Source organism: Oreochromis aureus, linkage group 16 (genome assembly GCF_013358895.1).
Source record: "Oreochromis aureus strain Israel breed Guangdong linkage group 16, ZZ_aureus, whole genome shotgun sequence".
Classification (NCBI taxonomy): domain Eukaryota; kingdom Metazoa; phylum Chordata; class Actinopteri; order Cichliformes; family Cichlidae; genus Oreochromis; species Oreochromis aureus.
Window position 1 is genome coordinate 33,384,805 of NC_052957.1, and position 23,771 is coordinate 33,408,575.

Here is a 23,771-nt window from a genome sequence, read left to right on the forward strand (position 1 = left end):
GATGATGCTTAGATTAATTCACTGAACTCCAGCTGTATACTGTGAAGTGTAAAGACAGTATAAACTGTATAGTGTCAGTGTAGGGCATGAAACGGCTGACATCTTGTTGAATTCAATTGTTTAAAGACACAAAGAGCAGCAGGTCAGCAGATTACAGCATGTGCATAAAGAAAATCTACAGAAGCTCACATTAGAAATTATCGTGAGTCGATCCTTCTCCCTATGTGGAGCCATCACAGCCAGTTTTAGGGTTTTCCGACCTGCTGAATCCTACTTGGAAATACAGCTGGAAATCTGTGTGCTTATTGCAGCAAACACAGCAGTCTTCTCTCTGTATGTTTTACTTTATAAACTGATTTATTGTGAGCAGCACGATTGTTAACAGAGGGAGTATTTTGCTAAAGCACGCTATCCATTACAATCACAGCCTGTTGTCTTTAACAGTCTCAATATTTTTGTTTGTTGTTTGTGAGTTATTTACTGTCACAGTATAAAAAGCAGTTGTGACCACAGCCAAATTGTCCAGCAGGCGTCACTGTGGAGATGGGTTTCAGATTGTTTCGAGGAGGGCGCGGGGATAGATGGGATGGAGGCAGGTGATCGGCTGTGGCGCCCCCTAAAGGCAGCAGGCGAACAAGAGTGAGTCTCGCTTATTTACTCGAGGAGAAGCCTCCAAATGCCTGCACTGACACAAGCTAAATCACTATATAGTAAAAGTAAAAAGAAGGCCTATCAAATCACGTTGCTTTTAAATCTTTTAAAATCAAAACATTGTTTTTCAAAGTCCCATTGGTATCACGGAACTGTTGTATTTAACCCCAGTTTCCGACCGGAGAATAATATTGGGAACACGAAATGGCGACTTTCTTGCTTCGCATAGGACGATTGGGTTCTCTCAAGGTAACAAGAACTGTACTACCTCTCAGGGTTTTACTGTGCCGGTGGTGTGTTTAGTTGTACTAGTACAGATACAACACATGGACTGAGTCACATCAACGCTGGCGTCTGTAGTACAGAGCAGACGGCAACTGTCGGAGCAGGACAGGCCAGCCGCAGCACCGACACATGACCCTGAAACTGTCACAGTTACAGGTCACATCGTTCTTTCCTGTTGTTATTGGAAAGAGACGAACTACTTTGAAAAGGGGGAAATAAATGATCTCTGTGCTCTGTGATAGTTTAGCTAGTTTTATCACGGTTAGGACTGATTTTTTTTTTTTTAGGGTGGATTGATTGCACAGCATACAGGCACAAAACTACGACTTGTTGGTGACTGATGGCTCGTGTCAGATGGTCCTCATGTATTTCTCGTCCCTTGGTCCAAAATGAGATCATCGGCATCCTTTATGTGCAGGTGTACAGCTGAGTCTTGTCCTGTGGTGGGTCTTCCATGTTGTGGGATGGCTGTTTGGGTTTCTCCTTTGTAGAGGTCCCAGCATTCCTTGCGCGACAGTATGTCTTTTAGCTTTCCTCGGTGACATGATAAAATAGGTGATAAACGAACATGATAAAGCAAAAATGTCTTCACAGTCTGATTTTATGAATAGATGAATTCACTCATCAGGCATAACATTATGACCATTGACATGTGAAGTAAAAATATTGATTTTTGCTACCATTAATAGGTGGAATATACTGGGAAGTAAGTGGACATTTGTCCCCAAGGATGATGTGCTGGAAACAGGAAAAAACGGGGAAGCGTGAGGATTTGAGTGAGTTTGATAAGGGCCAAAGTGGGACGGCTAGACGACGGGGTCAGAGCATCTCCAAGTGGTGACGGCAGTGTGATGCTTTGGGCAATGTTCTGCTAGGAAAACGTGAGCCTTTGTGGGTATTCTCTGATGGCTGAGGTCTCTTTCAGCAGGATAATGCATGCTGCCACACATCAAAAATGGATCACAAATGGTTTGAGGTTCACAACAATGATTTTGAGGTGCTCGCTTGGCCTCCAAATTCTCAAGATCTCAGTTCAATCGAGCATCTGTGGGATGTTTAGGACAGAAAAGTAAGATCTATGGAGGTCCCACCTCACAGCTTACAGGACTTGAAGGATCTAACGTGTTGGTGCCAGTTTCCACACTGCACCATCAGGAGTCTGGTGTAGTCCATGCCTCGGCCTGAAGTCAGGGTTTACTTTGGCAGCAAAAGGAGGACCAATACTATGTTAGGAAGATGATTATAATGTTACAATTGATCAGTCTAAGTAAGAGTGCTCAAAAGGAGCAGTGTGTACAGTTTAGGTCAGAAGTTTACATTCGCTCATCACTGGACATGAATGTCACGCTAATTTGACTTGTTCTGTTTTCCAGGGTGGAATGATTGTACAGCATATATCTTTAATGACTTTAAAGTTTGAATTCATTTTGGATTTTCCATACAGAGTCAAAAATGTACATACTGGCTTGAATATATGCATACACTGACACCTCAACCAGATGCTTTTGGTAGCCACCAGTAAACCTCTGGCATAATTCTGACTGGTTATTTGACCAGTCTTTCTGGCACAATTGGTTTTGTTCTTTTAAATTGGTTGGATTCCTAGGATGGATCCAACTTGTAAGTGTAGTCCACAAATTTTCAATAAGGTTGAAGTTGGGATCTTTGGGAAGGATATTCAGTAAGTGTAATGTTAGCCTGCTCTATCCATTCTAAAACCATGTTTGATGTGTGTTAAGGATCATAGTTTATTCAGGTGTGTTGCAGCAGGGACACATTTAAAGGTTTCAGGACACTGGCTGTTGAGGGCTGGAGCCTGTGCCCTAGTGTGTCCAAGTCTGACACACTCGTTGTTGGTTTGAGGTGAAGTCAGAGAATTTGGAGGTAGACCAGAGGTTTCTTATTAGCTCGTCACCCTCTCAGACCATGACAATGTAAAACTCACTTCACTGTGGACAGTGTTGATGGTGTTCAGGCAGTTTCCTCTTCATGGCAGACTTTAACCTTGGTCAGATAAATGCTTAGTGGTGGTGGATGCAAAAATGGTGCAGATAGACTTAAAGTGACTATAAAAAAAGTTAATGTGTGTCTGGTCTTTTCAGTCAGGATTAAGAAAATAGGACACTGTGAGAACCAGTGAAATTATCACAAAAACGAGCCTGAATGTGTGGTTCTGTACTCTTCTGCAGCGTCTCCAGTTGGAGAACTTGGGAATCCTGAAGAGTTTCCCAGCTGCTTCGTTCTGCACCAAGACTGAAAAACCAGCAAAACCTGGGAAGAAGATCAAGACTGCAGGCAAGAATCAGACCTTTGGGTTCTGTTAACACGCTGTGGCTTTTTAAGTTGTGTTGGGTGGTTTCTTTTGTTCATTCATTGAATTACAATATTTTTACAATAATAATAATTACAATAATACATATGTGCACGATGAGAATATGTGTACTTTAAATTATGATGCCTTTAAAGTGTAACATGCACATCTTTCCACAGTGAAGGTAATGTGCCATATGATTTTTACATTTTAGAGCATGTGGTACATTTTAATCATTTTAATTGAATTCAGTGTAAGTCTGTAAGAGATAAAGCTGCTGTTTTACTGTGATTGTGACATGTTGTCATTAGTTTTGCGGTTCTTCTGTCTAATAGCCATTTTTCTAAATTTGTACGAAGCTAGTCTGAATGATCTTAAACATGTTATTTCTTGATAATCAACATTCCCCGGCTCCTTTTAATACAAAAATGGGAAATAAAACAATCCCTGTCATTGGTTGCCAGCTAAATAGTTTTATTTTGTCTTTCTTAAACATTGGTACGAGCCCAGATGAGCCGTAGATCCTTGATGATAATGCTCTTTATTTGGTCAGTCCCTTTAGTCCCTGTAGTGGTGGCCACAGGGGATTATTGTTCCCTTCTGTCATATCGATCCCCTCCGTGTCCTTCTTCACTACATCCGTCAGTCTTCTCTGAGGTCTTCCTCTTGGCTCCATATTGAACGTCTTTTGTCCGGTATATCCTCGATCCCTCCTGCATGTCAAAGCCATCTCAACCTTGCTTCTCTAACTTTGTCTCCAATCTGCTCAACCTGATGTATTTATTTCTAATTCTGTCACTCCTGATGACTTGAAATCTTACAATCTTCAGCTTCAGTTGTACCTCGTGCCTCTTTGTTACTGCCATCATCTCCAAACCATAGTAGGTCTCACTACCGTCTTGTAAACCTTCCCTTCGGCTCTTGCTGTGATCCTTCTGTGATGTATGACCTCTGGTGCTCTTTTTCACCCACTCCACCGTGCCTGCACTCTCACCTGGGGTGGCTGTAAAGCAGGTCATCTACTAATCTGAAGGTTAGTGGTTCAATCCCTGGTCTGCATGCTAAATATCCTTGGGAAAGCTACGAACCCAAAGTTGCTCCCCAACGCGTCAGAGCATGAATGTGAATATTAAATAGAAAACACTTGCATAGAAAAAGCATTTGCTTGTGTGAATGAGGCAAGTTGTGCAACGTGCTATATAAGAACCAGTGCCTTTACCATTCATCTCTCTTGTGCATTATCTGTTGTTTGGATAGTTGACCCCTGGTGTGTCAAATGTTCCACCTTTGCTCCCTCTGCTCCTCGCATTTTTACCATTCTGTGTTCGTGTCATTCATACACGTGTTCCTGTCGTGCTTCTACTGACTTTCATTCCTCTTCTGTTCAGAACCTTCTCCAGGCTCACTTCCTCCTGTTCTGTCTGTAAAAATCTAAGTCCACAGTGATTCCTCATTGACCTCATCAGCAAACCTGTCCATCACCACTGTAAACAAAAAGGTCCTCAGAGCCAGTCCCATGTAACCCCACCCCAACCTTGAACCCGTCTGTCAGTCCTACTGCACACCTCACCTTTCCATAGGTGAAAGCTGTCAGCTCCAAAGTCATTAATGCCCCCCCCCCTCCTCAGAGATGCAGGCTTTTGGTCGTCCCTCTTCTCTTCTGTGTTCATGCCTGTTTTTGATGTTGTGCAGCTTGAAGCCCTAAAAATCCAATATTGGTTTACAGCATTGTACCTTAAGCATAGAGATTCTCTTCATTCTGATTCTTTTGATGATGCCGTGAACTGCAGCTGACGAGATATCAAAGTCTCCATAATTTTACATTATTCTGAAATTGTTCCACAATTTGCAGAGGCAGATTTTAGAAGCTGGTGAAATTCTACCTCATTAAGATGCTCTCTTCAATCATGTCACTGACCTGTTGCCAGTTAAACTAATCAGTTACAAAATGTTTCCCCTGCTATTTCTTTTTAGTAACACTTTCCTGTCATCAAATTCAAAATAAGCTTATTTTTTTCACAAAATTGTAAGATATGTCAGAAAACATATCAAATGTTTAAACGATGTTCTGTTATGTATAAAATAATCTGAGGTAACAGTTCCAGATTATGGGATTGGGGAAGTACATTTAATTCCCCCTACTTCTGTTGTTTTTCAAAGTGGGATTTAAAAGTATCTAAAAGGAGTTGCTGAATGCACACCCACCAAGCAAATTGAATATATTATTTTTATTATGCTCATTTTATATTTACCATTTTCTTCAGCAGCAGAGGCTCCAGATGAGAGAGCAAACCTGTTAGCCTACAAGACAGCAGTTGAATTCCCAGTTAGACTTTCAGGGCTTGGATGTTTCCCAGCACAGTCTGTAGATGGAACGGGACCAGCGGTTGTCTCCACTGCAGAAAGCATTGTAGCTGCACAAGCCGTCACTCCTGTCCCTGCTGCCAGTGAGCAAGTAGCTGCTGAACCAGCAGCCGACTCCGATTCAGACTCTACCGACTCCGATTCAGACTCTACCGACTCCGATTCAGACTCTGACTCTGAGGATGAGCAGGCACAGATGAAGAAAGAAATCAAGAGCTTTGCACCAGAGGCAGAACCCCAGAGGGTCACAGTCACAGAAGTAAAGGCAGGCACTAACGAAGCTCAGAATGAATATGGGGCTCTTATCACACCTGGTGTAGAAACACCAGCACCCTTAGGAGCAGCTCAAGCTACAGTGAAGGTACCCAGTGTTGGTTCTGAGAAGCTGGTGAAGTCGGGCCCTGAAATCATCGCCGCTTCAGAAAATACTCGAGAGGTGACTGGGTCTGACGTTTCAGCCAAAACTGCTGCAGGAGTGATAAAAGATGCTGCATTTCCTGTTGATGCTCAAGTAGAAGCTCCGGGCGAAGCCGTTGGTGAGGCTGTAACTCTAAAAGACCCGAGGTCTTCATCTGCTGAAGCTGCTGCTGTGGCTGGAGGCGAAGCTGGAGCAGAAGATGCCCTTCCTGCTGTGGCTGAAGCTTCAGTCTGTGCAGGGAGCACCGAGGAGCAGATGGACCTTGCTCCTATTGTAACTGAAACTGCAGGAGAGGAACTGCAGACAGAGGGTACACACTACACTACCCTGCCCCTCAAATCTTTACCTCCCTCTCTTTTTATTTATTTACCTCTCTCTCTTCTAGAAATGACCATTGTTTTTCTGCCTGTGCCTCCAAACACAGTCTGAGTGCTGTTGCTCTGTTAACCAGGCGGCAGCTCCCCTCACGTGTAGCACTTCATGTTGTATTTTAAAAGTATCGTCCGTGTTTTCTATTTAATGGCCTCCTTTAAGCTTCTCTAGGTGCTGGTTTGTTTAGCACCATTTGTCCAAGACAAATTTCCCACGTGGGACAATAATGTTTATTCTTATCTTCTTAACTTAGATGTTACAGCAACTAAAGCGATATCTCCGATTGCCTTGGATTTCAGTTTGTTAGGCACATGGGAGAGAAAGTAGAGAACTTCATAAAATTCGAAGTCATTACAAAGAGATCCTAACGTAAATACGGGAGATGCACTAGTTTAAACTTGTCTATAATATTAGAGCATACTTTGGGATATGCAGCTTGTCTTTCTCTGACAAACCCCAAAACACTGGCAACATTGATGTTCAGGTTACAGACAAACGTCGGAGGTTTGTTGTTCCTAGTTCCAGACTCTTAGAATATTCCAACTTTACTCTGATGCTGATTGTTTTAAGTTCCCTGAAAGTTCTGCTCATCCAAATAAGAAAACTGAAAAAGTAAACAGGATGAAAACCTCTATGGAGAATTGGGTCATCTTTGCAGCTCAAGCTGCTTGGCAATTTAGTGGTGGCAAACAATAAAAGAAGGACTAGAAAGAGAAGACTGAAATCATCTCAGGAACATACTGTAGGCACACGAGAACTGGCACAATATCATGTTTGTGACAGAAGCAAGCTTCATTGCGTTATCTTCGTTCTTTCTGGGATAGATTATATTGGAGTGTATGATGTCAGTTAGTGTTTTCTGCAGCTCCTGCACCCTCTAGTCACAGAATGGCTAAAATGCTTATTTCCTGCTAATAACATTGAAGCGATCATATGGCTAGTGGACATATAGGGAACAAAGGTTGAGCTGATTTCAGTTGTGCTGCAGTGGTTACTGTTCTCTAATGTGGAACGCTTCTCTTTTTTTTTCTTTTTTAAATATACAATACCGGTCCAAAGTTTTAGAACAGCCCACTTCTTCCAGTTGTTTATTGCAGTTCAAGTCATTCAGGTCCAATGAACAGCTCGAAAATGTACAAAGGGAAGTGGTGAACTGTCAGAGGTTTTAAAAAAAAAAAAGTTACCCAAGACTGTAAAATAATGTACATTTCAGAATTATACACAAAGGCCTTTTTGAGGGAACACAACATGGGTTAACCGTTTAAAGCTGTTCTGCACCAATGGAGGCTGATCAAGCCTTGAAAGCTGCTGCTACTAATTCCTACAGGTGTTCCAACCTTTCTGGATTATTTCCCACCCTGTGTGAATAAAAGCAGTGTTGGAACACACTGTGGTACCATACCCTCGTGAGCATCGGTTGAACAGTATTGTACTGCAGAAAGTAGAGTGTTGCTACAAAAATAGCGAGAAACAGGCAATTAACAATGGAAGAGAGACAGACCATCATAACACTTAAAAATGTGGGTCTGTGCTACAGAGAAACTGCAAAGAAAGTCAAGGTGTCAGTGAGCACAGTTTCCTTCACCATCCAAAGGCTCAGAAACAAACTGTGAGGTCTGGCAGACCCAAAGACACACCTGAATCAGAGGACAAGTTTCTGAGAGTTAACACCTTGTGTGATCGGCAGCTCACAGGACAACAGCTTAATAGTGATCGTATTAAGCCCCAAACCCCATCGAGCTGGTTTGGGATGAACTGGACAGAAGAGTGGAAGCAAACCAACCTACAAGGTCCACATTTATGGGAACTTCTGCTACAGATATGGGAGAATATTTGATTTCTATTGTAGACCGAATGCCACAGGTGTGTTCAGCTGTTATATCTGTCAAAGGTGCTACTTTGAGTCAAAGTTTAGAATATGTTTTAGTGTGTAAACTGATTCCATGATTTCTTTTTTAACTCCAATTGCTCATTTGTACCGTGCTTTCATTTCAGAGTGCAATCAGACATTGAACTGCATAATTTCCAATGAAAATTCAGGTGTTCTAAAACTTTTGACCGGTAGTGTATACTACAAGATGGAATCTTAACTATTCCTGTTAATCATGTTAGAAACATTTTAAATTGGAATAAGTAGTTCTTCTCTAGTTCTGCTTTCTACTGTACACGCTGTGGGTCGATGCTTGTAGAGCTTTTTGGCTCGGTTCATCCATACTCTCCGTTGTGCTACTGTTGGAGGATTTACTTGACTTGTATACTCAAACTGAAGTTAATTGTTGTGGAGGATCAAGGACAAACGTGTATCTGTTTAAAGGTTTGTCGTCAGATAAAATTGCTTCTTGCACACTGCTACACTAAACCTGCTCCTGCAGTCTTCCCTTTGACTTTGTGACCAACTGAACTTTTTCACAGTTTGATTCTTCTTGTCCTAGGAGTCCTAACAGTGTCTATTTTCCCTCACAGAGTAGTTGACTGCTATTTTTCTCATGTTAAGGTCGGGCTCATTTGGACCCTTATCTTTGTGAGTTACAGGTGCCTCAAGTAATGTTGGGGTTACAGATCATTGTGCCTGGTGCATCAGTGGCTCATGATTGTAGTGTAGGTGGAATAGACTGCTCTTCCCTAACAGCAGCTGGACGAGGAGAAGCTGGGAGTGGCTGGAGTTGGTGAGAGTACTTCAGGAATCAGGATTGCAGGCCTTTTTAAAAAACTGTTTGAGGCCCAAAGAAGAAAAAGAGTGCAAATCCTACATCAAGGCCGTTGCTGTAGTTTCTTCACAGGGTTTCAGATGATCCAACTACACAGCTGTTAGATGGGAAGTGTCCCACACATCCCAAGACTGTATTCCTGCTTCCTGAAGTAACCTTCCTCCCCCCCACTCCTCACCTTGGTCATTAATTGCACCACTTGTTTATTTCTTTTTTTTTAACTCTTTTCATTTATCTGGAATCATATTGGATAAGTGAAGGTGAAAAAAAAGTTTTTAACTTTACTGTCACAGCATGCTGGCAGATTTACAGGAAACTGTTCTATCTTGTATCTCTGTTCAAGAGTAACATAGTGCTGTGCAGGTGTCAGACGTCATGATTTTGACATGTTTTGTTCCATTTCTTTTCTTACCTCTGCAGTATCACTCTTTCTCTGGTATGGGCTGTTTTACTCTGTGGAAACATGTTAATCTTGACATCCTTTTTCCAGTCACAAACATGATCCTTGATGCTTTTTATGCCAGTGTCTCCACACTCCATTGGGGGTTGCTGCCATTGTAAAAAATCTCCTTGTGTTAGCATGAGTAATGTGGAAATGTGCAGTCCCCTCAAAAAACACGAACAAAACTGCATCTTTGTTCTCATTTTTAGAACTTATCAAATGTGGTGTGATGAAGCCCTTCAAGCAGCAGTTGTTACTTTAAAATCAGTAACAGGGATACAGGACTAAACCTAGTACTGCATTAACTGACCTTGTTTTATTTCTGTTCCCATACACGACATTTTGTAAAGCTCACCCTTCTACCAGTTTTCTTACATCTTTCTTTCCCTCCCCCTCCTTACTGCAGAAGCTGCGGCTGCGCCTTTGGAGCCAGAAGAACCGTTTGATAACAGCACTTACAAAAACTACCAGCACCACAGCTACAACCCCTACACATTCGCAGACCTGGATCTGCAGATGGCCAAGTTTCGTCTCCCTCAGCCCTCCTCTGGCAAGCCGTCACCCAGGCACTAAAAAGAGCTGATAGGACCATAAGTTATGGCTTAAAGATGACAGTGATGGCAGTGTGTCTTTTTTTTCATTGTCCCCCTACTTCTGTTGTTTTTAAAGTAAATCATTAAAGTCCACACTTAAGAATTGAGGTCTGTTTTTTGCCTGACTTGGTTGTTTTGTCTTATATAAAGCAATTGGTGTATAAAGAAATGGGAAAGATCAAACAGTTCTTTTATCATGCTTTTCTGCCTTAGGGGCATCATTTGAATAGAGCTGAGTGTGCAAGTGGTTTATCTGTGGTTCTATTTTAATGATTACAATTTTGACTCCTTTAGCATGCCTGCATGCACATAATGTTCAAATTACCCAGACGCATTCGTTTAGGAATAAGCACTCAGCAGTCTGTGTTTCACGCATTAGTATGTTGATGATTAGAAGATGTGTGTGTACATAAAGGAACAAAGTATAAAGCGAGGGAAGCTTTTGCTAAGACAAAAAAACAGCAGGGCGCAGAAGGACTCGCAGGCAGGACGTCATGTCTCCGCCCACCTAATACATAATCATGAGTCCTGCGCCCCTGCGTGCCCTTGCGCGATGACGTAACGCGACAACTGCGGGTCCCGATTGCTGCAGCCGCTTGTCAGTGTGACGAAGATTGGCACTCAGGTAAGCTGTCACTCAAAGTCCCTCTTTTTCCGTTCCCTATCAATCAAACAATCTGGGCCGCACGCAAAAATGTCCCGGGGCGAGGAGCGCGGACTTAGTCAGGGCAGCAGAGGATGTTTTTTAGGGGAAACAGAAGCGGCAGAGCTCTGTGAAGGATAAAAAAAACTGTATACATGGGAGGGGGGGTTAAAAAATATGTCGGCGTTTTGGGGGCTGAGGAGGATTGTGGAAAAGCAAAGGGCGAGCGCTAGAAACGAGGCCCAACACTTTACCACGTAGGGGAGGGGAAGTAGAGGGCAGCTGTCCCCGCATGATTGATTGACTGAAAAGGGGAGGAATTTAGGATCAACCGGGCTAGCAATCCAATACTTAATAATGTCTTTGCTGCCCAATTATTCCATATAGCTGACAAGAAATATAATTTAATTTAAAATGCATACTGTTAAGCGACCGACGCGGTCTTATTATTTGGTAAAATGGCTTACTTCGTATCAATCCGCAGGAGGGTCTTTTTCTGTACCTGGCTAGATTGGTTAGCTAGCTTGTTTTTTGGCCGCGATTGCCTTCGCTAAATATGGCGCTTTGCCTTTTGGTTGCACTACCAGCACGAATACACTTTGAAGTTAATACTTAGCTACGTCGAAGACGTTAGCTCGGCCATATGGTTGCCTATTTGACTGAAGCCTAGGTTGGCTTCGTGAACTAGCGCAAATGTGGCGTTAATGTTACTGGATAATTGTTAGTTGTACGAAAACGACCGTTTTTCCAGTCGGGCTGCTTTGTTTACGAGTAACGTTAGTCGGGTTATAGGAGAGTAGGCTAATATTAGCCCAAAGGATTTATTTCACTTTAATGTCCCCTTGCCGCCACGGTTGCCACAGCTAACACGAGCTAAAGGCTAAACCGTGGTGGGTGTGTTAACATCAATTGCAAGACACGCTAACATAACACCAGCATTATTATTTGTACAACACCCCTTAGATGATACCAGCCTCTTCTTGGCTTTTAGAGGTGAGCTGGATAAGCTATATGCAAAGAAGAGTAACGCTGGACCCCGTAGTGTGCACTCGCTTCTAGCGCTTACGGACACAACATTCGATTATATCATTAGCACCTTGTCAGTTCTGTTCTAATACTGACTTTTGTATACATTTTTCATCTTGGTGTTACAAAGGAGAACAGTATTATGTCCATACTTCTGTATTTTACCGTAGTAATGCCAGCCTAACTAACAAAGCCAGTAACACTGATAATAGTTTCATAGTGAAATCAGAACAGTTCTGTCATTTGAAGCTTATATGCATACACCTGAGGCAGTCTAACTGAAACTGTGTGTACTGTGTAGGTTGGCCACCAGTCCCTGCACTCTATAATGCCCCAGTGTTTGCAGCATCTGCAGTGAACGTGATGGCAGCCCACTCAGTCTCCATAGATAAGTACCCAAAGGGAGAGCAGCAGGTGGGTGAGAGGGACAAACTTTGCTTGGACCTGCAGGGAGCTATAGTCTGCTCTTTGGAAATACTAGTTAACTAAAGAGAATTAAGCACAACAGCAAGACAGGATACTGTTTGTAATTGGGACGTCTAAACATTCCAGGCTACAACTTTGAGTGTTCTGGACTCTTTGCCTAATAATTTATTTTTAGTGGTGATAAGTCAGCCTTGGTAGCAGAATAACGTGAACACTTGGTGCATGTAACACTGGAACCCAATCTTGACACTGTGAGCTTGTCTCTGAAACTCAGTATGGGAGACATCAGTGATGCATTGTAAGCCTCATTTCCTCCTAGTGTTTATCTGTATGCATATTTGTAAAATACTTAAAAACATCTTTATTTAGGTGCCGAAATTTGTGGGTGTTGAGAGCTAAGAATGAACTATGACTAAGAAGAAATCTTTCATTTTTGTGTCTAAATCTAAGTTTGTGGGTGTTGAGAGCTAAGAATGAACTATGACTAAGAAGAAATGTTCCTCCCTACGCAGGCAATCAATTTTGGTCTATTTGTGTTCAATCTAAGTCATTGTTGGCTGCAGTCACATGGTTGGAAGAAACCTCCGGGATGGGAGGGCGGGGCCATCTGCTCCTTGAAGGAGTTTGTTTGAACAAAGAGATTAATAGAGATGTTAGAGGTCAAAGGCGAATGGGAGAGTGTAAGTTGTTAACACAAATCAGTCATTATCATCTTATTTTCTCCTGCCCTTGACCCTATGGGGGACTAAAAAAAATATTTCTATCATGATGTTAATAGCTTCCCATTTCTTTTAACAGTTGTGAACAAAGTATGAGATGTTAGATGCAACCAAATATATTATCATCTCAGCACACAGCAGTGTGCTGAGATGCATATAAGCACCTCAGCACACAGCAGGACAGGCAACACATCATTGTGCTGATCTGTCTGTTCCACCACTCAGTTAACATTATATCAGGTGGACAGTGCTACAGTAATCATAAACAAGATAAAATTGTACCTCCCACGCACATTCGGTGCAGTCATTGGCAAACTCTGGTGCCTGCAAAACAATGTCAGGTAAAATAGTGGCATTTAGATTATGTGCAGTTCTTAATATGTATCCACCCAGGAGTATGCTTAGTGCTACTTCAGGGAATGTTGTCAAAAGCAAACACAGGAGGACACTGGACTGACATAAATAACCCATAATGCATTGTAAACGTGAAGCACAAAGTTGGATACATGACAGAGGCAGCTGGGATTAAACATCAGAAACTATCTGTTAGCGTTTTCCATTTTATGTTTCTTTAAAAATATATTTTTTATTGTTACTCTGTTCATTTAATGGGGTTGAGTTTACACTTTAATGTGTCTCCTATCAGCAGAGAGGCTCAGAGGAAGTGATGTAAACCCACAAAATAGTGCTCATGAAAAAAACTATACTACTGTTTACTGTTCACACCAAAGCCTGTTGAACAATAGTACAGCTTGTCTGCTGAGTGTGGGAAATGTTATGCTGAAATAGACTGAAGTGATTCTATCTGCCACAGATACACAGCAGTTATTTTCCAAGTAACATGATGTCATCGAAATACATGATCTCAAAAATGTGACTATCCATGATGTACAAAAATGAAGCCAACATTTCCCACTTATGAGGGCTGCCATCTTGTACTTCAGGAGTCAGTCTGTGCAGTAGTGACTCTTAGTGGAGGAGTTGTTGATCTCCTGTCTACAGCCCCACAGGATGTAAACAGGAGCATATCCCATGCGCTTTTTATGTAGCCAGGGTTGTTCAGTTTTAACATCCCTGCTGGTGGTTTTACTGCTCCTCCTCACGACTCAGGAAATTTAGTTAAATAGAGCCACGCTGGTTTAATTAAAAGGCACACATCTTACCATACTATAGTTGTATACAACATCTAACAACATCCTCCTTCATCCTTGCTAACGTGTTAGCTGGATTTGCAGTTAGCACACACACTTGTTGTTATGCACCAGTGTTGCTCTCATAGTCGAGATGTTTGACTAATTAGTCAGTGTAGCTTTGTTACCCTGATTTTAGACAAGAGAAATGACAGCTGCATACACACCTCAGAGACAGCGTTACTGTAATTATGTAAAAATTAAATGTTGCCTTTTGAGATTTTAACATAAAGAGAACTGGAGACTCCCCGAGCACTCTGAAACCCGGAAACATGGAAACTTTCAATTGGATCTTACATTTAAAAACACATCAGCAGAATGTTTCCTCGAAGTATAATTTTTTTCTTTTCATTTAACAACATGTACCAGAGTAGTAGTAGTTCGTTTATTTTTAAATCAACAGCTGCATTTACTCAGGCAAAAACAAGTGAGGGAGACTGTCAGAGCCAAGCTGGGTCTGGATTCTTGGGTCCAGTGGTTTGTAGAAACTTCCTCCTATTCTTTCAACACAGCTGTCCTGTGCCAGATTTTCGTTTGACCCACAGGCAGACATCATGTTAGAAACATCAGGACTGAGGTTCATCACAGGGATCAGGCTTCATCATCAGCTCCTTCAAAGGGAAATCTTCAGATCTCCACCGTAGGCCTAAAAGGTGGAGAAACCCAGCACTTAAACAGTGTACAGTGTTTCTGGACTTTTACACAATAGTGTTACATTAAGTTCGAAAATTATTAAGAAAATTATTTAAAATCTAAATGTATAGTAATCAGAGAGGTGTTGCCCTAATATGTACAGAAGCTGAGCACGGCCGACATCATCAGTTTTCTTAGATCCCAAACTGAGTTACTGTTTATGCCCCTAAAGGTAAAGAGGATAATGGTACATATGATACCAATTACATGGATATATAATACGTTTGACTTTCCTTCATGAACTTCCTCAGTAATGCTGGGCATACACTGTGCGATTTTTGGCCCATTTTGAGCCGATTCTTCAGTCGTGCGACCGTTTTGGTGATCGGCCCGAGTTTTGCCTTCATCGTGTGCCCCAGTATACATGGGGTAACGAGAAGCAATTAACACCTCACTATCAGCTCCCGATCATCAATCGTTTGGTCATAAGAAAATCAAACCTGTTTGAAATCCTGTCGGCCGTCGTGAGGGTCACCGCAGCCGCTCACGATGCGCAAACACAGAAATGAAGGCGAAAAAACGGAGCAGCACAGTAGTGCAGCATGTGATCTGGACACAAGCGATGGAGGCACAACTTGTAGAACTTTGGAAAGCTCATCTGAGCCTTTTCAATGTGGCCTCACAAAATTATCACGACCGCAACAACCGTGAAAATAGTTGGATGGTCATTGCTGCTCAATCACAGCTGCCTGATCAATATTTTTCATTAGCAATTTAGCACAGTTGATGGTGGTGGTGTGTGTGTCTGTGTGAGTGAAAGACAGAGAGGAGAGAGAGAGACAGATTGATGCTTAGTGTGAGCACTCAGGTTATCAGATGCATCGGGCCGTAGCAGTGAGACCCTGCATCGTGACCTACGAACTTCTAACCCCTGCGAGTCAATCGTACAGTTTGAGCAGGAGCTGAATAACGCCACTGAAAAAAATTGCACAGTGTTTGCCCAGCATAAGATAGCTGCAGTTTTCACTGACGGTAAATAATCTGGCAGTTTAGCCTTTGTTCTTTTTTTAATCAGGTCATTTTTAGAGTTACTATAAATTTGCTCCAGGGTTAAATAAATGAATGAATGCATAAAGAGTAGACATATTGGATGATTTGTCAGTCAGTGGGTGGTGCTGAAATCTGCGAGCAACTCCTGTAATCAAAGAATCATCCTTCCATTATCCTGACACACTTTGGTTCTGAACGTCTTATATATTTTGCAGTCTGCAGTTCTGATGACAGCTGACATGCAAATTCTTTGTTAAAAAACAAAGCTTTATATAGAGCACTAAAATAAGCATGAGTTCTTTCCATGGATCTTTAAATTGGATTCAGGTCGTGTGATTGGCTGGGCCTGTATTTTCTTTCTCTGAAACCAACTGAGTTTCCTTGGCTGTGTTTTGGGGATCACGGTTTTGCTAAAACATCCTCGTTCGTTACATCTTCATCATCCTAGTAGATTGCAGTTGATTTTTATCAGGAATGTTGGTACATTTTTCCATTCATCCTTCCTTCAGATATATGAAGTGTGTGAGTGCCGTGTGCTGAAAAATGGCCCCACACCATGATGTTCTCACCTCCAAACTTCACTGTCGGTTTGGTGTTTTTGGGGTGTTTGACTTCCAAACATGGTGTGTATTACAGCATCCAAAACTCACCAAATCTTCCAAACAGCATATTCTTCTATTGACTCTTGTTTGGTGTCGTTTATTGATTTGGATGATTGAAGTCTGCCTTATTGGCAGTTTAACAGTTTATTCATTTACCAAACAGGGTCACCAGCTTAGTCATACACCTGCAGGGTGTCTGGGCTCAGAAGGTGGAGCAGGTTGGAAGGTTTGTGGTTTGATCGCTGGCTGCTCCAGTCTGCATGCCAAAGTCTCAAAGACACTGAACTGACACTGAAGATACTGTGTGTAAATGTTGAATTAATGTGTGCGACTGGGTGAATGAGGCATGTTGTAGAAAAGCACTTCAGGTTCTTTCTGTTAGTCCAGTTTACTGCAGAACACCTTATTGTCAGTTTGAAACAGCAGGCTGTGGTTATGGAAAGTAAACAGTAGACCTTCTCTCAGTATCTAAACTCTGCCTCCAGATACACCCAAGTTTCTCTAACTGTTGCTGCTAATCAAACTTCTAAGAAAGGTGACTCTTTGAACCCAAATCAACATGATGACAACTACTATTAATGGCAGTACTAGTACTAGTAATCTGAGGTGAACTTCTTTTGTTTTTCTTTGAGCCCTGCCCCATTTGCTAACATGGAGAGGGTGGGCTTTATGGCCTGTACTGCAGCCTGACACCAGGGGGCAGTAGACACTCTTTGGGGAGCTGTCAGGTTGTCCAGGCTTTCTGTAGTCATTTGTGAGTAACTTGTTGATCTCAGAAAATAGTCTTTATGCTTGAAAAGTGCTTATGACTTTAAAAGGAGTGCTATTGAAATGAAGTTCAGTATTTAGCCCTTAAGCCACATGTTGTCACATGGCGTCTTGCTCTTGAACGCTCCATGCTGTAATTGTCTGTTTCTTGTGTGTTCTCACCTTCCCTGCAGATGCAAGGCGTCATAAAGGTAGACAGTGATTCGGAGCAGAAGTTTATGGAGGGTACGTTGGGAGAGGTGCCCAGCCCGGCACCAACAGAGCCACAGACACCCATGGATGCTGACAAAGCATCCATATATCGGTAGGAGTGCGTGTGTGTTTGTGTTTGTTTAAATAGAAATAGAAAATCAGACATTCTCAACAGTAACAGTGTATGCAAGCTGTTTAATTTAAATTAAATCAAACTATATATGAAAAAAGTTTGCACATGCATTTTTCAATCATCTTCCTCTGTAGTCTTCCTTCTCCACCACTGCTCTCTGTCATGCCTCTTTTTCTCTTCATCCTCACCTCCAAACTAACTTCCTGAGCTGAAGTCAAATCTTTAATACATGAAAACCTGCATAGACATGATTATTTATTCCAAATGTTGTCCTAATTACATGTTGTCAGCAGATTAGACATGCAACCCTGCTGCCTGAAGCCTGAAGTGATCCTTTTTCTGTGCGTGTGTGTGTGTGTGCACCTTTCTCAGGCATCCTCTGTTCCCTCTGTTGGCCCTGCTGTTTGAGAAGTGTGAGCAGTCCACGCTGAGCTCTGAATGCATCACCTCAGCAAGCTTTGATGTGGACATCGAGAATTTTGTCCGTAATCAAGAGAAGGAGGGGAAACCTTTCTTCAGTGAAGACCCTGAACTTGACAACTTGGTGAGACATTGTTGCTTCAGAAGGCTAAACCCTATTTCACAGCATTTATGTTTGTGTACATGCAGAGGGGTATGTAACCTATACAAACACGCTTGCATATTGTCTTTCAAATAACCAACAACTTGAAGCTCAACAGGGATGTTGCTATATCGATTGGTTGAAAAGAACAGGAGTGACAGAAGGTGAACACAAATCACAAAAAGTAAACTATAATAAAAGATCATCAAGAACAGCATGAAAGGCTTTGGTGGACACTTTTCATTGTTGTCACTTCAGCTCTTTGTATGTTGATTTCACTTTTCTCTGCAGCTGACTGAAGGGCCAGCAACAGTAGAAGCCCACAGACTTGTTGTTTGTGACAGTAAACGACTGCGGGGGCAGAATCAGCCCGTTAAAGACGGTCCACGGGATGGCTTTGGAAATGTGAAGGAGGGCATAAATTTTAGACTTTTAGGTCTACTTTCCTACTGAGAAAGACATCATGACCATTCATGCTACAATAAATAAGTAGTAATTAAATCTTCACAGGGTGGCATCGTGCTGTATTGCTTGTTCATCGGTTTCTACCAGTTAATTAGAATTCCTTGTGAAAATGATGCCACAGTGGGTATTATTGAGCGGTCGAGTCTGACTTGGAGATTCTGTGCTGTGACCTTTGACCTCCCTGAAAGGCCCTCAGGTAAATATTTGTTAAACCGAAAGATGTTGAGCCTAAGAACTCTCTTTCCGTTTGTTCTATCTGAAGATGGTGAAAGCCATCCAGGTGCTGCGGATCCATCTGCTGGAGCTGGAGAAGGTGAGCGACCTGTGCAAGGACTTTTGCAGTCGCTACATCGCCTGCCTCAAGACTAAGATGAACAGTGAGACTCTGCTGAGTGGTGACCCAGGAAGCCCATACTCGCCTGTACAAGGCCAGGCCCAGAGCTTCTCACCCACCAAGTCTCAGGTATGCAGTGTGGGTGAACTACAGGCGTCACCACCAAACGCCCCAGGTGAAGAGTTAGCTACCACTGATCAGTGCCCCTGCTGGGGTATATTAGCCAGTTAAAAGAGAATACTTTAAAAATGGCGTTATAAGAGTTAGCAGCATGGAAAACATACATGTGCCTACTTTATGTATGCATGCTCTATTACACAGACCCCCAGCTCCATATCAGGGACCATTAGTCCCCAGGGTCAAATTGTAGTTCCAGCATCGGCCCTGCAGCAAGGAAACGTTACCGTGACAGCTGTCAACCCCACCCAGGTGGTCGCAGGTATGTCATCTTGGCGTACGACCCCTTCCTCAGGTACTGCACTAATGACTGTAGCCGAGATATTCGCATGTACCAATAGGACTCTTCGAGTCTTCTGCGCTCAGCTGAGCAGGTTAGAAAACTGTGTGTTTGTATTTCAGGCGGGACTGTGTACCAGCCAGTCACAGTTGTAACTCCTCAGGGCCAGGTGGTAACACAGGCTCTGTCTCCCGGGACAATACGCGTCCAGAACAATCAGGTAGTACATCTGTCTATGTGGCATGCTATTAAGTGAAATCAGTCATTGAATTTTACTGCTCCCACTTGTTGTTCCTAGGTGGTAGAGCAGATCAGCTTGATCGGAAAAGATAAACCCCATGCCCTCCGATGCTCATCGGAGTGTGAATGTGTGAATGCAAGTTAGTTTGCACTTGTGTATAGAAGTGCTTGTATGAGTGGGTGTGAATGGGTAAAGTAGTTAGTAGAAAAGCGCTATATAAGAATCAGTCCATTTACCATTTGTTCCTATATTTAAAAGTAAAATGGGACGCAGAGTAAAAGTTAGCTGAATTAACAGTATTGTAATTTAACATAACCTTTCATTCTGTTGGGATAATTCAAAGATGGCTAAACAAACATCTGTGTAATCAGCTTCAGCTGCAGTTTCACCAGGAGTTGAACCTCTTTGGTCATGAGGACAACTCAACCAAGAACAAGCGCGGTGTTCTTCCAAAACATGCCACGAATGTCATGCGCTCATGGCTCTTCCAGCACATCGGGGTGAGTCTTTGTGCATAAACCATCTGCCTGTATAAAACTCAAGTCCTTACAAAATAGTGATGCCTTTCTTCCCTGTTCTGTTGTGCAGCATCCGTATCCCACAGAGGATGAAAAGAAGCAGATTGCTACTCAAACAAACCTGACACTTCTGCAGGTCAACAACTGGTGAGTTGTTCTGTAGCCCAAGAAAATACTACAGTAACTACATAACTACATATTTACAGTAATGTTTGTGATGGCAGTAGTGTTGCAGTATAATTGGTCAGCCAGGTAATTATGCGGGGGCTTCCTGTGATCAGCTGAGGGTTTCTTCTTCACTCGTCTTGTTTCACTTTTCACTCATGAAACTCTGACTTGTTCCCATAGTTTGCCATTTGACCTCTCTGCTTTTTTGCCTAATGAAAACAAAACAAAAAAGACGATATTTAACTTTCCCCTAAGTTAATAACTGCAACTTCTTTAGGTACAGGTAGGAATTGTCCCTTTTTATTTAAGTTTAAGGAGGTTACTGTATATTTAATATGTACAGGACATCAGACAGTGTCCTTCAAGTCAGGGTGTGTAAAATCCAGCTGTCCATACCTGACAGTGAGCCTAATCAGCACCTGTTAGCGTTTGAAGTGCAAAGGTGTGTACAGCCAGCATCACCCTGTGTCTGCAGGTTTATAAATGCACGGAGACGGATCCTGCAGCCCATGTTGGATGCCAGCTCTTCAGAGACGCCCAAAGCCAAGAAAAAGACGCCTCAAAACCGGCCACTGCAGCGCTTCTGGCCTGATTCCATCGCAGCAGGAGGAGGGACCCAGCAGCAAGTTGCCATGCCTGATGGTAGGCAGCACAACACCGTATCGAGATGCTTTTGTTGTTGTACTTGGCCCATATATTAGAGTTAATGCAGAGAAACAGACACACACTAGTTAATGTAGTGATACCAGCAGACTTCCTGCCCACTACTGCTGCTTTTAACAAACTCTGTTGTTCTAGTTTGGCAACAAATGTCATCACTGTATCACAAATGTTGCTGCTTTTAACAAATTGCTGACAATGTGACTAGGACTGCAACATTTCATAACTTGACTGTTTAAAAATCCTTGACACAAATTGTTTGATTCAATGCTTTGTTTAATCTACACCTCTGTAGCACTCAGGTGTCACTATTAAGTAGTTTAATGTGGAAAGCACAGAGGCAGTTGGTACTGTTACAGAGACAGTGCGCTCAGGTGGAGTAGAGAAAAAAGATTTTCCAGCATCCAAAACAACAGTGCTGTTGCTATGATTGCCACAGGAAGTTTTACTAGGAAAAAGCTGGCAGGAGTCCTTGAGCAAACCACCTGATCAACAAGCTCCAGCATGAAGAACAGCGAACTTTGTAAGCTGCTCTGTCCACCCCTGTTTGTTTTACACTGCAAAAAATCTGGACTACAGAAGTTAAACAGATGAACTGTTAAGTAAAGACGTGAACTTGGTCTGATACAGTTTTAGTTTAAATAAAGCAGATGCTGAAGGTTCACAGCAGCTCTTCTACTTTATATAGTGAGAGGAAAAACCATTTTTATTTCAAGGCTGCAAGGCAGATTCAAACAAATACAATTTTAATTCAACAAAAAACAAAACTGTAAAATCATACTGGATGAGTGTTTTACATGACTCGTTGATAAAGCAGAATAAAAGCGCACAAAGTAAACGTTTGTCATTTCCTGGAAAACAACGAGACATGTTGGTGACTCGTGTCAGGAGTTTCCAGCCACAGCTTTTTCCTTCTGCCTTCTTTGGTAATAAGCTTTTAAAAAACTGTCTCAATATTTTAGGTACAATGGTGACGATGAACGTGGAGGGTCTGCAGAGCCTGACATCAGACGGTGCCACGCTGGCAGTACAGCAGGTGATGCTGGGAGGCCACAGTGAAGACGAGTCAGGGGACAGCGGAGATGAGGACAATGACGCGGACATGGCGGGGCTGGGCCTGGACAATAGCAACTCATTGCAGTAGAGGACAAGCCCCCCCCCCACATGCAGAGGACACACAAAATGAGTTCGACAGAACAGAGGTGCGTCCGTTTGATTTCCACAGAGCACAGGACACACTGGGATGGACCCTGCACTCTTCCAAGCCTCCACCCTGCTGAACGGCGGTTGTTGCTGCACGTGTATGTCAGGAGTGTCATTTCGCAAACAGTTTTTTATTATATAAATGATGTAGGTGAGTGCACTTTTTGTATATTTAAGCTCAAAAAGATGAAATCAAACTGAAAAAAACCAAGTGTTAAAAACACCTGAGACAAGTTTGTATACTCCGTTAATAAATGTTGACTTTTTTTGGCCCCGCCCCTGTCCCCCCTTCGCCCGCCCTGCTCCCAGCTAGATTGTCGTTTTGGATGAGACCACTTCTGTCTTGTTCTTGTATCTCTGGTTTGTCTTGACTTTTGCATGCTTGTGTTTTAAGTAGACGTGTGTGCTCTTATGACTGACTCCATGGCTCACACTGCCCCCTGCAGGCAGAGTGGAGCACAGGTGGAGAGATTAAAAGTAAATTAGAGGAGAGATGCTTATTTTTCTATACAAAAATATGAAATGAGTGTTTTTGATTGTTTTGTTTTTTTTGGTTTCATTTTTGTGTTCTCCTGTTTTGTAAGAAATATTTATGTACAGATTCATAATAAATGCTGTGACCCTGTTTTCCAGGGTTCTTTTGAAGTTTTCTAAAAAACAGAAAAAGGAATTGAATGCTGATGAAAATTACTATTTAAATTGGTTTTAAGCTTAAAATATTAACAAGGCCTTATCTGTGTTCTTTTCTAAAATAAATCTTACCAAGAAGCACAAAAAGGAAGTATGACCCTTGGAGAAATTGGCCAAAAAGACACTAAACAGTGGAACACTTGTGGCTCCGTAAAGCATATTTTTACTTTGTGTACTGCAGTATCACGGGAACCCTCTCCAGCAGCAAAGCGACTGCCGCGTTCCCGTCTTTGTTTAATCCAGCTCCAAATTTGGCCCACAATGTGTATACCATACATTATGTCTTTTAACCATTTTACAGTAGTAGCGTAGGTGTCACTTTCTAAAATGCACAATCCAGAACACTATGCTAACCACACAATCAGGAGGGGTTACGAACTCCATCAATAAGAAGCAGTGGACTTTTTGCACGCATTTAGCTTTTATTTTATGTACACGCTACATACATGCTGTTGCATTGAAAACGGAGCAGCTGGAAACTTGGAGTCATTGCCCTCCTGAAGGAATGAGCCCAAGGGCTGCAGCTGCGACCATGACTCCCCACCCCACTACACACACACACACACACACACACACACACACACACACACACACACACACAGTGAAGGATCTGAAAGCTCCATCAGTTTGACATTACTGCACATATTGGGGTGCCTCTTGTTTAAATAACTGTAATGCTGTACTGTAAAACAGTTGTTTGTAAGTAGTTGCAGTAACCTGGTTTTTATCCCTCTTGTAAAGTTAACTTTGTTCATTTGATTCAGCCTGAGGGTTTAATGGCTACACGTTGCCCTCGCTGAGCTCTGTTTGTCACCTCTGTCTAGCTTTTTATGAAGCATTCACTTTTCTCTTGTACTTCTCGCTCGTCTGTTTTGCCTTAGAGCTTTCTATTTTGGAATAAATGATGCCTAACTCTGCCGTCCACTGTCTCGTTACTCTGTTTCCGT

General features: G+C 42.4%; 2 protein-coding genes across 7 annotated transcripts; both read left to right on the plus strand.

Annotated features, from left to right (window-relative positions):
- The first annotated feature begins 669 nt into the window (after positions 1–669).
- Positions 670–10,251, plus strand: ndufv3 (NADH:ubiquinone oxidoreductase subunit V3). Its single transcript, XM_031730337.2, has 4 exons — positions 670–900; positions 3,126–3,231; positions 5,515–6,339; positions 9,958–10,251. The coding sequence occupies exons 1-4, from the start codon at positions 856–858 to the stop codon at positions 10,122–10,124; spliced, it is 1,143 nt and encodes a 380-aa protein (XP_031586197.2). The 5' UTR covers positions 670–855; the 3' UTR covers positions 10,125–10,251.
- A 387-nt stretch (positions 10,252–10,638) lies between these two features.
- Positions 10,639–23,742, plus strand: pknox1.1 (pbx/knotted 1 homeobox 1.1). 6 transcript variants are annotated; one of them, XM_039600116.1, is made up of 11 exons: positions 10,639–10,769; positions 12,115–12,227; positions 17,375–17,505; positions 17,899–18,070; positions 18,816–19,016; positions 19,209–19,359; positions 19,467–19,564; positions 19,957–20,085; positions 20,174–20,250; positions 20,747–20,913; positions 21,894–23,742. In XM_039600116.1, exons 2-11 carry the CDS (start codon positions 12,177–12,179, stop codon positions 22,073–22,075), a joined length of 1,359 nt encoding a protein of 452 aa, XP_039456050.1. In that variant the 5' UTR covers positions 10,639–10,769; positions 12,115–12,176; the 3' UTR covers positions 22,076–23,742. The 6 variants fall into 6 exon arrangements, with proteins under 6 accessions (XP_039456050.1, XP_039456052.1, XP_031586194.2 ...); XM_039600118.1 differs by having other exon boundaries at positions 10,640–10,769; positions 19,209–19,326; XM_039600117.1 differs by lacking the exon at positions 10,639–10,769 and adding an exon at positions 10,865–11,780.
- Positions 23,743–23,771: the final 29 nt, after the last annotated feature.